This window comes from Rhamphochromis longiceps, linkage group LG13 (genome assembly GCF_057381845.1).
Source record: "Rhamphochromis longiceps isolate RC_006_pf linkage group LG13, R_longiceps_female_GT1.1, whole genome shotgun sequence".
Taxonomy (NCBI): domain Eukaryota; kingdom Metazoa; phylum Chordata; class Actinopteri; order Cichliformes; family Cichlidae; genus Rhamphochromis; species Rhamphochromis longiceps.
This window is the reverse complement of record NC_140569.1, coordinates 9,689,828-9,704,813: the sequence shown is the minus strand read 5'-3', so window position 1 is coordinate 9,704,813 and position 14,986 is coordinate 9,689,828. Positions and strand designations below refer to the sequence as shown.

The following is a 14,986-nucleotide window of genomic DNA, read 5'->3' as shown; positions in this document are numbered from 1 at the left end:
CTATGGTGTACTTTTAATATTATAGTGGGAGGATGATGGCTGGAGAGAAGAGTTTTCAAAATCATAATTTCATAAACTTACGCTTGTTGAAGAAGCTGCCGTGTCTTGTTTGCTGCGATGTTGTTGGAGGGAGCGGTGAAAGTGCAGGGTGTCTTTGCAGAGACGCAGCTGAGGCTCGACTTGCCAAGAGAGACGCCTGTACAACTCCTCCTACAGCACGGAGAGATGCTGCACCTGTAGACCAAAGACACCAAAGAAAAGGCAGATCTTATTAAAACTGCATTACTTTCATGATGACAACATGCAAAGATAAAGTCATGAAAGTATGTCCACTCAAGTCAACAGCTGGGCTAATAACCAAAGAGAATACATTAAATGAGGATATATAAACCACCAAGTTGTTGTAGAATTTCACTAGGTACATTTTCACATGATATAAAAAATATGATGCTAAGGGTTTACTTCCCTAGCATACACAGCAAAGTCACAAGTCCAGGCATATCTTAGATCATCAGCCTCCACAATTTTTTAGTAAAAAGGGAGCTACTTCAGCAAAACACAATACTTTACAAACATACGAGACAACTGTTTCTGCTGAAAGTGAAAACAGCAGACATGTTCTGCCACTCGTGGCAAAAGCGGACCATTGAGCACAATCAGGTTATGAAGGCACACAACAAATACTCAACACTCAACTCAAGCATCTTTGGAGCACTTGCTAGTTAAATGCCATATAACAGTAAGAGCAAAAGGTGTAACCGATGCAGTCGCACGGCGGAAAAGGTGAACTGTAAGCAGATGGTTAAAAAGAAAAAAAATTTTTTTTTCAGTTTTTATATGTGACAATACTGTGCAGACTCCTGAAGAGCTACAAGGTGAAGTTACTTTGGTTATTGTTAAGCAGTTACACTCTACTTTCACGTAGGATTTCCAGAGAAAACACTACCTGGGCTACGTTTCTGCTCATATTTGTCCTATGCTGTGTCACTGGATATAATGTTGCTGCCACTTTGTGGCAAGAGATTGACACTTTCTTTCTTTTTTGTCATCAATGACACTTGTTAAAACAGCAATGGCAATCACTGATAAAATGTTATTTATCACATTTTGTTCTTTTTTAATCGTCAGAAATTATTATAATAAATAATAACAATAAAACATTTTATTTGTAGGCGCCTTTCAAGACCCCCAAGAACAGTAAAATACCAAAGTTGAAGTATGCATAAAAATAACAGCTGGAAAACACCATACAATTAAACGTACGGTAAAGAATTATAGAATAAGCAGTGCAGAATCAAACAGGCTTAGAAATAAGTGCTTTAAGGCTACAAACACTAGATTATACACCTGAAGGGTGTACCTAACAAAGGCGACACTTTATGAAGCACACAGCTATTCTTTCAAGTCTATTTCGCAGAAATAATTCTCAGAACAACCAGTTTCACATTTAAACCATTACATTCTGTTACTTGATCAATATTTAGGGCATAGCAAAATCGATTAGGGAGCAATGGTGGAGTACGTGTAACCCGAAACTTGCAACACAGACACAGTACCACCCAAAAATGAACACAATTTGCTGAATATGTCTTCAATTTAACTCCCTGGATGCTGCTGTTAGTGAATGCAGTTCAGGTTTTTGGCTGAAGTGAGCAATTTTCACGATGTGAGTGATGATGACAGGCTCTTCCGGGTCAACTAAGCAAACCGGAGCAAAACAGTAACAATTCAAAAACATCAAGACAATAAATACACTGCACTTTATAAAATGGGCTATGTTTAAAAAGCTGTGAAACAGAAAAAAGGGAGAAATAATTCACCTCCAAGTGTGATGCGGAGGGCACAGCACACCCCGATGGATGCCGCCATCTTGGAATTCTGAAGGACCTCTTACAGGACAACTGGGGGTGTCTTACGATGCCTGTTGAAAAATCGTAAAATACAGCGAATTTCCATTTCATAGTGATTGAGTATAATTTTCTTCCTGTAATGATCTTTGATCTTGTTTCTTTATATTTTGCTTACAAGGAGTCAGACTTTATATATATATATATATATTTTTTTTTAAAGTGGGATATCACCTCTGCATGAAGCTCAGAATAGTTATGAAATGTCCTTGCTACAAATATTCCACTGTCAACTTTTAGTTACATGAGGCACATAGTGCACAGAGGTTGCCAACTTTTTGCAGAGTCAATCACTAGAGACCTTCAAATTATGTGACCTTCAGATTCGCTCAAGAACAGTACATACAGAGATTCATAGTATGGGTTTCCATGGCTGAGCATCCAAGCCTTACATCACCAAGCATAATAAAACATGCCGGATCAAGTAGTGTAAAGTACTTTGGACTCTAAAGCAGTGGAGACGTGTTTTCTGGAGTGATGAATCGTGCTTCACAGTCTGGAAAATGGTTCTTGTCTGTCTTTATTGTGCCATGTGTAAAGTTTGGTGGAAAAGAGAATTATGGTGTGTTGGTGTATGTGTGTGGTGGGCTGGAATCATATTAAATCCTATGGATAAAGAATGGGGTCGCATATGTTAGCAAAGGTAGGTGAGCAAAAGCCTTTGGCAATATAGGGTGCCATCTTGAAAGCATCTGATTGGCAACAGCTTCATTTTTCAACATAACAATAAAGCCAAACACACTGAAATATAAAAATACTATCACTCATGAATTGTCCTCTCCAGAGCCTGGAGTTCACCATTGAAGCAGTGTGGGATTGTATTAGTAGAGAGCCAAAGAAATGGCATCCAAAATCTAAAGAAGAATTCTGGAATGTCCTTCAAGAAGTATTCCTTAAGGCTGCTTGAAGAAATTTAAAGACAGTTTCCCTAAGAGAGGTAAGGTGTTAAAGAATAAACTTGATGACACCAGATATTGACTTTGAGGTTTGTTCAAACCCTACATTCTGTTTTTCCCTTGTATACCAAATTGCCATAATTGCATTTTTCATTGAATTGGTGCACCAATTTTTCTTAGCAAAATATAAACCGTGTTGGCTCACGAGTTTTGCACAGCTCTCTATTTGTAAATAACGTAATCATATCTTTGATTCCTTTATTTACCAAAAAGACTATGCTCTCTTTATAACTGTGTGTGTAAGTCTAACAAGCAATCTCACTCAGTTTCAAAAAGACACTCAGTGAAGAGTTTGAACATTAATGATATGTTTGTGGCTTTCTGGTAAGCTCTTATGTCTGAAAGAAGAAGGAGAAAACAAACAAGATTTTTTTTCCAATGAGGATGTCTGCTGGCTGCACATGAAACTCAACAAAGTCTTAGTTTTTCCTCTTTTGATATTAATTTTCACATTGAGAGGAGAGAAAACACGGTAATTACAATGTTGAGAAGCTGAGAAAAAGATGCAGGAGAGAGCTGAAGTAGCTGTGGGTAGAAAGACAGGAGGAAGGCATGAGAACAAACTGTGATGAGAGGGAGGAATGAAATGCTGTCTACAGAACAGGAAAAAGGAGGTGGATGTCGATGATGCACACAGCATGAATTGCAATGGCAATCTGAAGGACTCTCCTGGGAAGAAATGCATAGTTTAACATTCTGACAGTCAGAAAATATCTAGACATGGTTTAAAAAAATATCGGTCACTGGAAAAAGAATATCAAAACTTCATGACTCTGTATATTACTGTATATATAATGGCATCTTATGAGTGGTTGTAAATCGTACCTTAATACCCATATTATGTCAGTATGCACTGTAATTTTGTTGTCGTTAACCCAAACCTTTCCCATTTCTTTGAAGTGTATTTGTGCAAATCATTCAACAAGTATGTGAGCATCTAGAAACAGAAACTGAGCAGTGATGCTTGATCCATTTGAACATGCAAGCATGCTATTTGTATAATGATGCAAGCATGTGGCGAGCACCTACAGCGCACACACACACAGCTGTCGCTAAGCATGTGCAGCAGGCCACCAATCAGTGCCTCGTGCCTTTGGCCATGATTGCCATGCAGCAGAGTGATTGATAATTATCCTGTATGCATCTCAATTTCACCTTATTCAACATAATTTCCTCAGTATTACAGCCCTTTCCCCCGTAGATCTGCAATCAAAAAGCTGCTGAAGAAAGGACAGCCGTCCAGCTGTGTGTCAGCAGGAGATGGGAGCTCCCTGCTGTTGAAAGGATCAATGGCTTTCATACAGTAAGTTTTTCTATAATAATTGCCCCATAATGACAGCTTCATCCAGGGTTTTATGTAAAAGAGTGAGTCACTTTTCTTGGCTTTGTACAAGAGAGCGGAGGAGTGAAGAGTGGGAATATATATATATATTTGAGGTAAACACAGTGCTGCTGGAGTTCAGCGCAACTTCAGTCAAAGTAAGAGAAGTTTGTCATGCACAAGCTCTGCTAAATGTTGGTAATGTAATTTGGTTCCTGTCAGAGCAGAAGGGTCAGCATCGTCTTCTATATGGAGCAGGCTATTAGACTGAACTGAACAGTCACTTCAAACTGGCTGCAAAAACAAGTCAAACCTCACAGGCTGCTATGTTAACGTGTTCAAAATTAAAGATAAAATTATTATGTTTATAGCCTTGTAGTTTTTCATACCTATTATACCTATTTATATTCTGTTAAAGCTTAAAGCAGTGTGCGCCTGCATTTGACTGACAGTTATGCATGCACATAAAGAGTCTATCTTTGTCTGCTAGGTTTTACTTCTGGTAACTAATAAGGCTCATCTGGACCTCTACAATGTTTTGAAGCATTTTTAATGGAATATTACGGATTCAAATATTGGGGATGGATACAAGAGGAAAAACCACAATAACAACACTGGTCCGGCCGGGTTGAGTCAAACGCTGATTTTAATGATCACACGCGTGGGAGATGGACACCGTACGCAGACAGCATCAGATCTCAAAATGGTGGAGCATTGATCAAACTCTTATAGCCTCTAGTGGCCCCCACCTTATCATAAAAGCCTAAACATTCACATGCTTTCTCTCACACAGCGTCTAAGCTACGACCTTGGCTCCCTGTTTATCTGCTCCTGCTGAGATGGGGCAGAAAACTCCAGTATGTTCTGTTCTCTTCTAATCAGACAAATAAGGCGATGACTTTCTGCGAACAGTATTTCTTATAACTCAGCAGTATAATGCATCATAAAACAATATCATTCATTCACAATAAATCAGCAGTCTAATGTAATGCAAATCAGTTTAACAAATGCAATAGTTACCACCTTCTAATTCAGGAGAATAATGCAAACTAAAACTACATAATAATTCACAAACTTTAATTAGGGGTCTAACATGGCATAAAATAATATTATAATCTCACAGGAATTAGGTGAAAAAGGTGCTCATATAGTAGAGCTCTGAATGTAGCCTCTCATTCATTTCTTCTTCATAGCAGCAACAGAAGGTTATATATTACATCATGTTTACCTTTATTTACTGAGACGAATCAAACTGAATTGAAATACAGTATGAAAAGCAAAAGCAGTACAATTTTAACAAGCTCCCAAAATTGTTTCTGTTCTTTCCCTTCCTTAAGAATAGCTTCTTGACAGCCATACTTCCACTGAGACCATTCCTAATGAGGCTTCATTGAACAGCTGATGGATCAACCGAAGGGCAAGATGTATCTCTCAGGACTTGTGCCAGGTCTTTGGTGGATTATTTTTCTATTATTTAAGGACATTAATTTCAGATGCTATTCTCTGCTGCAGATACACAGGACAAACTGCACGCCATCACATGACATACTAAGTTTTTGGCTGATAGCTCTTTGCAAATTACCTTGTTGGATCAAAACTACCTTTTTATCCCTGTGCTAATGTATCTTTGACATTTTTCATATTCAACTGGAAAAAAATAGCAACAAATGATATGTTTCTGCAACAGGCTGTTAGAAAGAAAGTGCCCAAACATACAATTTAAAATTGGTTATTTAATAATATATGCGTAATATATGTGTTTTATATGCGTAAACACAACACTGGCTTGTGCTTTCAGTTAGGTGCCTCCAGAAAGCATTAAGAACTATTTCTTAAGATGACTTTAAAATGTACAAGATAGTCATGAACCACCCTTGCATATGTCATTTTGAACTCAGCACAGTCTATAGCTTAAGATTGCAAACAGGTGCAACAGGAGAAAGACCAATTTGTACATGCCCACACAGCCTCTAAAAGGAGCCTAATCAAACCAATCAAGTGAAAACACATGCGGGTGTGTATAAAATATCTCAGAGTGCATGCATGTTTGTACTGGCTACCAAATTTCTTTAAAACATTTTAAAACGGGTTTTACCTGAGAGGAAAATCAATATTCAAATCAAGTTGTACTATTTTTTAAATTCAGAATACATTATTTACAAACAGAATTGAGAGGAAAAACTTTAAGGGTTTTCAGAGTCTGTGCACTGTTAAGTTAGGCTTAGTTTTTTTTAACTGGGAGTCTTCAATGCTCCTGTCATTTTTTCCTCTTGAGACGATTAAAATCTGTGTTGAGCTGTGTGGCAACAAATATTATCCTTAAACACAGAGTACTGACTGGCACTGGCTATATCTAGAAATCTGTTACTGTAACTTAGCCAGTACGTTACACCTATTTAGCCTACAAAGCGTGTTTGCCACGCTTTTAATATATACAAAGCACAGTAGAATTGTTTTTTTAGAAAGCTCTTTAGTAATTGGCCTTTAAAATGTCAATGAACAGACTTTCATCTAAAGACCTCTAAGGTGTACTGGTGACACACACAACATGCTCACACACATTGACTTGAAACACTGAGTACAAACAGCCTGAGGAAGGAGGAGCATGGCAGTCAAAGACAGAAGCACAAAGACACAGCGAGAGAGGAAAGAAAAAAGTATCATCCATCTTTTCCAGGTTGGCTTTGGAGATTAGACATATATAACATTGCCTGTCAAAGACTCCCGTCTCCCTCTAGGCAGGGAGTCAGAAGTTGGGATGCCTGTGTGTGAGAATAATGATTTTAGTCTGCTTGTGTGTGTCAGAAAAAGTAAATTCCCAACAAAACTTTATTTATAACCCCTTTTACACTGTAGTGTAAGAAACAGTAGTGCAGCCAAGTATTAAATCCTTAACTGCAAAAAAAAAAATAAAACAATGCAAGCAAAAATATAACAATATCGAAGTCAATGTTTGAAAGTTAAGCATTACTCTGGGAGTCCTGCGGTTGATGTTTCTCCGTAATCCTGCAGCTAAAACAAACAGTCTCATTCCAAAGTCTTTAAATGATTTGTGAGGGTCTGTTACATTTTAAAGCACTTTTTGTTTTGACTTCAAGTTTTGACATGAAGGCTATTGTTCCAGAATCCCATTCATCTGGATTAAAAGAGTGATAGCAAAGAAAAGTCTGCAAAAGGATGATGAGGTGAGGATGGGCAGTCAATGAGAATGATGGCTGGTTCATGTCTGCTGAATGTTCCGCGTGCTCTCAGGATGTTACATAGTGCTGTCTTGTCAAGTGTCAATCCCACAAAAAAAGGGGGAAAATGGTGGTTGCTTGGTGATTGCATGGAGTTTTTCATATTCAGTGACCCTCAATCTCAAATTGGGACACTGTGTACACTTAGAACGCAAATAAAACAGAATGCAAAGACTTGTAAACCTCAGCAAACCACATTTTATTCACAATAGAACATAAAAACCACATCAAATGTTTAAAATGAGAAAATCCACCATTTCAATAAAAATATTAGCTCATGTGAGAGCAACACAAAAGGCTGGAAAATTCAGTGGTACTGAAGAGAAACAGCTGGAGGAACATTATGCAAACCAATTTAGGTTAATTAAAGCTCCACCGTGAAAAGTGAACATGATTCAGAATATTTGGAAAACATGGTTCTCTGGACTAAAGAGGAGACGGGCCATTAGACTTGTTATCAGTACTCAGCACTGGTTCTGTGATTGCATGGGTGTGCAGTGGAACTGGCCACTTGCACATGTGGAAATGGACAATCAGTGCTGAAAGGTATATATGGTAACACCTGCTCCCATCTAGGCAGTACCTTCTTCAGGGAAGGCCTTGCATATTTTAGCAAGACAATGCTACGCCCTGTTTGAAACAAGCAGCTAGTGTTAGCAATCCCTTCATATGTTAGTCATGTCAGTGTTAAGATCAAAATTTTTTTAACTACGACTAGCAAAAATTCTACAGTTTGCCATGTTGCAACATCATGTTTCTACAATAGTACAGAACTAATAAACCATTGCAAACGGCGAAGGTCCTGAATAGCTGAACAAATACATTTATTTATAGTTTGGACTCACACTTTAGGAAATTCAAAAGAGCCTTGAATTTACCCCAAGAAAGGAGTCAGAGACCGGTAGAGAGAGCAAAAGCCCAAACTAGCAGCAAACAGGAAGAGAAGGCATATACTTAGACAGTGAGCTGACAGCTTCTCCCAGCGGAGTTGTCTGTAGGTCATCTTAACGTGACGTGGATCGATACTCCAGCTCCCTGCTGTCCCCTCTCTGACACCTCCTCTTCCTTGCCTTTTGCTCCTCCTGCTCCTTTCCTCTCACAGACAGGAGGTGACATCGCACCTGGCTTTAACAGTACAAACCAATTAACAACTGTCAGCAAATCCTTCCTGGCTTTCTTCTAATCTTCTTCTTAGTGCAGGGAATCTCTCACAAAACATATGAAAAGCACCTTATATTCAGATCTGGCTGTAGATGTTTTTGTTCACTCATTTGGTTTAAGTGAACTTTGGATGCAAGATGGGCTGCAATCCAGAGGCGCAGCAATTTCCTAATGTTGTAAACCTGCTCAACATTTGGCAATAAACCCCTTTCTGATTCTGATTCTGATTCTAATAGAGATAAATAGCATGGAGTAGTGTTGTAAGAAAAAGTCTTTGACTGAACATTTAATATTTTAATTAAATTTAATTATTTTAATTATTTAATTTAAATATGTGAACTAAGAAGCAATTTGCTTAATTCTTAAAATATTTTGTTTCCCTTGCCTCTACCAGTTCCCTGGTAGCCTTTCATAGAAAGCTTTTGCTCCTAGCTCTTATTGTTGTTCTTTTTAAATGTGTTGTCATTTTAAATTGAGGTCAAATTGAAAATCATTTCTATTCAGGACAAAGCGAAGGTATTGTGGTGGACCACTAGAGGGCTCCACTCACACTCAGTGTTGAGGAAGTGTGTTGCTGTGTTTTGTGGCGCGATGTGTTCAGTTGATGTGTGGAGAGGAATAAAGAAGGAGCGAGAACTAAGAGCTCCTTTTCGCCAGTTCCATCTGCGCCAGGTTTTCCAGCGTTTGGCAGCGCACGGCCTGATCATCAACCCTTCCAGTTGATGTGCCAGTTTGGGTTGCCTGTTCTGGATTTCCTCGGGCACCGCATTTCCGCTGAGGGTGTGGTTCCGTTGCCCGACAGAGTCCAGGCCGTTTTGGTTTTTCCGTGTCCCACGTCAGCGTTGCAGGAGTTCTTGGTGATGATCAATTTCTACAACTGCTTTCTCCCCAGAGCTGCCCACCTGCTACAGCCGCTCTATGCTGCCTTAAAAGGTAAAACAGCCAAAGATCCTGTTGACTGGCTGTCTGAACGCATCCAGGCGTTTTCCGCAGCCAAATCTGCGCTGGCTGACGCTACCCTGCTGGCCCACCCGTTTCCATCGGCGGAGATTGTGTTGACCACCGACACATCCGACGTGGCAGTGGGTGCCATGTTGGAACAGCGGGTTTCAGGTCTCTAGCAACCGCTTGCCTTTTTCAGTCGTACGCTCCGGGATGCCGAACACAAGTACAGTGTTTTCGACAGGGAGTTGCTGGCCCTGAACCTCGCGACACAACATTTTTGTTTTTTCCTCGAGGGTGGCAACTGTACTGCGTACGCTGACCACAAGCCTTTGACGTTTGCCATGTCCAAGGTCTCTGACCCATGGAGTGCACGCCAGCAGCGCCAGTTGCCGGCCATTTCGGAGTTTACCACAGACATTCAGCATGTGGCTGGTAAGTCCAATCACGTCGCTGACTGTCTCTCACGCGTGTTGGTTTCTCCAGTGTATGTCGGCGTCAACTATGCTGCCATGGCCACTGAGCAATGTGCTGTCCCGGACGTCCATGCCCTTCAGTCAACGAAAAAGGGGCCTCGTGCTGGAGGACACCCCCGTGTGGGACGGCGGTCCGCGCCTGCTTTGCAACGTTTCCACCGGCTGCCACCGCCTGGTGGTTCCCCTTTAGTGGCGTCGTCGTATTTTTGACTCGGTGCATGCCCTCTCTCATCCAGGCGTCCGGGCCTCGGTCAAGCTGGTTAGCGCCAGGTCTGTTTGGCCGGGCCTTTGCAAAACAGTGAAAGACTGGGCTGCGGCTTGTATCTCATGCCAACGCTCGAAAATCCACCGGCACACGCAGGCACCCCTTGAACATTTCTGCGTCCCCGGTAGGCGTTTCGATCACATTCATGTGGACCTGGTTGGTCCCTTGCGACAGTCGCAGGCTTTCACGCATCTTTTGACTGTGGTGGACCGCACGACCAGGTGGCCAGAGGCGGTACCCCTGGCGTCCACGACAGCGGTGACGGTGGCCAGAGCATTTTTTGTCAACGTGGGTTTCGCGTTTCGGTCCCCCTGCTGACATTACCTCGGACAGGGGCCCCCAGTTTGTTTCTGAGCTTTGTTCTGCCATGGCTGACGGCCTGGGGGTCAAGGTCCACCGCACCACAGCAAGCTAACAGGATGACGACTGGGTCGACCGTCTTTCGTGGGTTTTGCTGGTATTGTGTAGCGCGGTTAAAGAAGACCTCGGGGATTCCCCGGCTGAACTGGTCCTCGGCCAGCCCCTCCGGTTCCCCGGAGAATTCTTACCTGAGAGCCCCCACCCCGTGTTTCGATATCATCTGTGCTGCCTTTTTGCCCCCCAAAGGACTCAGGACTTTGCTGTTCCTGGCACCACTGCCTGCCTGACACTTTTGTTCTGAGGTCGTTGGACTCTGCTCGTTTTGTTTTCGTCAGGCACGATGCCCAAAGGACTCCGCTGCATCCACCATATGATGGGCCATACAGGGTTCTTAAACCGTGGGTTCTTAAAACTGTGGTGGACCACTAGAGGGCTCCACTCACACCCAGTGTTGAGGAAGTGTGTTGCTGTGTTTTGCGGCGCGATGTGTTCAGTTGATGTGTGGGGAGGAATAAAGAAGGAGTGAGAACTAAGAGCTCCGTGTCGTCCATTCTTATCTCCACAGTATATCCAATAATTCTTCTTTTATCTTGATATGAATAGAAAAAAACAACAACTTTATATTTGGTTGTAAATTAAATTAAGATGTTTTCACTAATTAACTACGTATTAAATGACTATTCAGTGTATTTGTCAGTATTCTGCTCTATATGTTAGTTTTTTATACTATTGCTGCAATAGTGTTACAATATTACAACATTTGTAATGGAAACATTCCCTTCCTTGCTAGAAAAGAAGTAAATGAATAGTTAGACTGCTCCTCAGTTCTTATTCTTAGTACAGAAAATGTCACACTTACAGTACATGACATAATATGCTATACTTGTATAAAATTAAACCGCAACTGGAAATAATTATCCACTAGCCTCTTTATTAGGCACTGCTTTGTAGGAAACGGATGATCTACTGGAATTTTCCTGCACAACCATATAGGATTTATTGAGAATGGTCAGAACATATCCAGTGAGTGGCAGTTCTCAGATCAAAAATGTCTTATTGATGCCAGGGGTGAGAGAAAAATAGCCAGACTGCTTCAAACTCATAGGAAGGAGGCAAAAACTTACATAACCACTCATTACAACTAAGTGCAGAATAGCATCTCTGAATGGATAACATATTGAACTTTAGGCTAAAGATTGACTACTACAGCAGAAGACCACAAACACTCTTAGCTATGGTCAGCTAAGAACAGTAAACTAAGGCTACAGTTCACATGGGCACATCAAAATCAGACAATAGGAGAATAATTTCATTCGTCTTATTGGGTTAGACTTTGGAAATCTATGTAGAATAAAGTTGCAAACTAAGGGATATATTCAACTACGGGTAATTTATTAACACGACAGGAGCAGCTTCTAATCAGAAAAGCACATCTCATGAGATCTGCATTTGCTATCAGCTATCAAGCAAATTAAAACATCAGGATGAATGAAGAGCTAATATTGAGACCTGTGCCTGATGTCCATTAAAGGCCAGATTATTTTCCAGATAGGGTCTAAAGTCAGTGTAGTCATCCCTCTGCCCTAAGCCATTTCACTTCATTTCACTGTGGACCCCACTGCGAAGGCTGTGAAATTCCAGCCACAGTTGTTGAAAAGAACCTGACACCAAAAATTGAAGCGTTACAGAAACCTTGTTACTGCTCATATTATGTGACTCCATTTGGTTGGAGGTTCCAGGTAAAGCAAATCTAAGATGAGGTGCCTTGGTAATTTGTATGTTTTCGTCACATCTTAGTGTAATATCCCAAATAAACTGACAAGTGTACCATTGAATCTATTGATTCTTATTCTTTTCTGTATTCTATATTTCTATACTTTTATTCAAATGCAATACTATTGTACTTTATTTTATTTTTATTTCTTATACATTGATATATTTTACACCTTTAGAGAGGAAATCTGAAAAATGCATATGCAAGCGGGTCGGTTGCAAAAATCTCTGAGGTCCCACCTTTTACATGCAATCTTGTCACTGTGCTCTCTTTGTAAATACCAACAGTAGTTTTTTTTTAAATCACCAACAATGTGTTGTAAGAAACTGAATGAATATACTCCCCCTAGAGCTTGTTTGCCTCTAAGAAAGTCATATGCTGTGTCATGGTTTTAAAGAGACGAGACCCAAGGAGCAGGCTCACAGAGTCTTATTTACACCAGGATTAAGATGAATAGAGGACAGGTGGTTACCCTAACGATTGCTAAGAAGTGTTCAAGGAGAGTCTGCGAAGACGGAGCGAGGTAGTTAACAAATGACAGTGAAGAGGAAGGCTGCAATTGCTCAATCAATTTAAACTTTGAGTCCTTAATTGTCAGTGAAGTGTGTTGAAGCATGAGAGTGATAGCTAGTGAGCAGGCTGGGGCTCAGAGGTGAAAGAAAGAGATTCGGTTCCAGGTTAGTCTTTGTGTGTACTTAAATACACCTTACCGATGAACGCAATGAGTCACAGGTGTGAGAGAGCAGACCAAGGATTAGGCAGCTCTGCCTGTGGATGGAGGCTCAGGTAATCTGCCCACCTCTCTCTAAGAAAAGTGTGTGTGTGTGTGTGTGTGTGTGTGTGTGTGTGTGTGTGTGTGTGTGTGTGTGTGTGTGTGTGTGTGTGTGAGTGAGAGAGAGAGAGAGAGAGAGAGAGAGAGAACAAGGGAGGGGAAAATTAAACAGACAAAGATTTCCCAGATCTGCCCCAAATCCTAACACTATGTTAATTGAAGAGCAAATAAATGCATTGTACTCTCTGCTCTAAGTGATTTTTGGAATGCCAGATTTAACAGTAAGCTACTTTCAGGGTCGCTTTGCATATTTGATTTTATTTGAATTGATAATTATTTACCATAATTCCTACTGTGAAAACTGAATGTTTTTTTTTTTAACATCTGCAGTTTTTCATAGTTTTTACTTTATCCTGCCCGGCAACTGGCTTGGTCCATGGTGGTTTTTTTTAAATGCAGTTAAAAGGGCCTGATGTAAGCAACTTGACCTTTTACCGATATCTCCAGAAGCAACAATTGTAGTAGCTTTGTTTTTCCTAAATCCATAACATGGTGTTTTTGTTTAGTGACTAACTTCTATTTCCAAAAGTATCCTAAAATGTATTGCAGACTCAAATCTATTATGACTATCTGATTCAACCTAATAAGCCCAGAGCTAAATTGTTCTAATATCAGAAGCTATTTTGTGAAATGAAGGCAATCAGAAGCTCACAGAGGACCTCTCCTGCAAGATGTAACATTTCATCTGAAAAGCCCTCAGTGAAAGCAAGTGATATCTAGCACTCAAAAACAACTGGAGAGAGGATATCTTTAAGTAAATTGTGTGAATATTCTTATTTGCTGCTGACAAGCTTGACAGGTTTTCTGATAAAGCTGTTATTTAGGAGGTGATTGGAACTGGAAGAGTCAGTGAGTAGGAAAAAGCATTACTGTTCCCAGAAAGAGGAAATGAGGAAAAGAGAGGCTTAGTAAGAGGTGGTGGAGGAGAGGAGGAATCTGATGAAATTCACTGCACTTCAACATTTGTCTTCAAGGAGTGGAGAAGGAAAAGATACATGTACTGTAAAAACTATAATGGAGACTCAATTTGGGAGAGTTGGAGTGAGCAAAGATGGAAAGGAGTAAACAGAGTGAGTGGGAAATGGGGAAAAATGCAGAAAGTTACCAAGTGAGAAGTTAGAGTAAGCGAACTGAAAGGCAGAGAAAATGTGGGAGGAAAATCAATGTGAGCAAAATAAACTGGAAAGGAGTTTATTTATTTGTAAGGAAGAAGTCACAATCACGGGGAAGAGATAATGCAGGAGAAATTAATAGACTTATAAAAGAACATAGGGATTATAAAGACATAAATAGGGAGGAAATGTTGAAAAAAGAAAAAAGAAGGAGGCAGGTGGCAGTCATGAGTGAAGGAAACAAAAACTCTTTGATGGGGCAGTAAGGCAGAAAAGCTCTATAAATGTCAGTCCATGGTCATGTCCAAAATGGCAAGGGCAGTATAAAAGACAGGATGAAGCAAAGGAAGTAAAGAGGATAGGGCAGTTTCAGATAATACAGTAAATGAAAAGAAATTTGTAAGAACGAAGGAAGCGAGGGGCAGTGGTGAAGGTAGTGATTCATAAAATGAGGATGACGATGTCAAAAAAGAAAAGAAATAAAGAGGTTGAACAATTTAAGCGCAACAGAAATGAAAGAAGGAGGAGGAAAAGAAGGAAAGGGCATAGGAGAAAAGCAAGCACATGCTAGCTGGAAAGGTAGCCAGCATATATTTTCAGGCAGATATGGTCTGCACACCTGAAAAAAAAAACAGAGAGAT

At 40.4% G+C, this 14,986-nt stretch overlaps 2 protein-coding genes across 3 annotated transcripts in view; both read right to left on the bottom strand.

The window, feature by feature from the left end:
* The window catches only part of mrps5 (mitochondrial ribosomal protein S5), a 31,340-nt gene extending 29,452 nt beyond the window's left edge, over positions 1-1,888 (bottom strand). The window contains exons 1-2 of the mRNA XM_085427984.1: positions 1,821-1,888; positions 82-234 (exon numbers count right to left, since the gene is read on the bottom strand). Of these exons, the coding sequence (XP_085284110.1) occupies positions 82-234; positions 1,821-1,869 (202 nt within the window). The 5' untranslated portion in view covers positions 1,870-1,888. The remainder of the gene's footprint in view (positions 1-81; positions 235-1,820) is intronic.
* The window catches only part of LOC146655355 (uncharacterized), a 330,938-nt gene that overhangs the window by 76,607 nt on the left and 239,345 nt on the right, over positions 1-14,986 (bottom strand). The gene's annotated exons all lie outside the window — the stretch shown is intronic.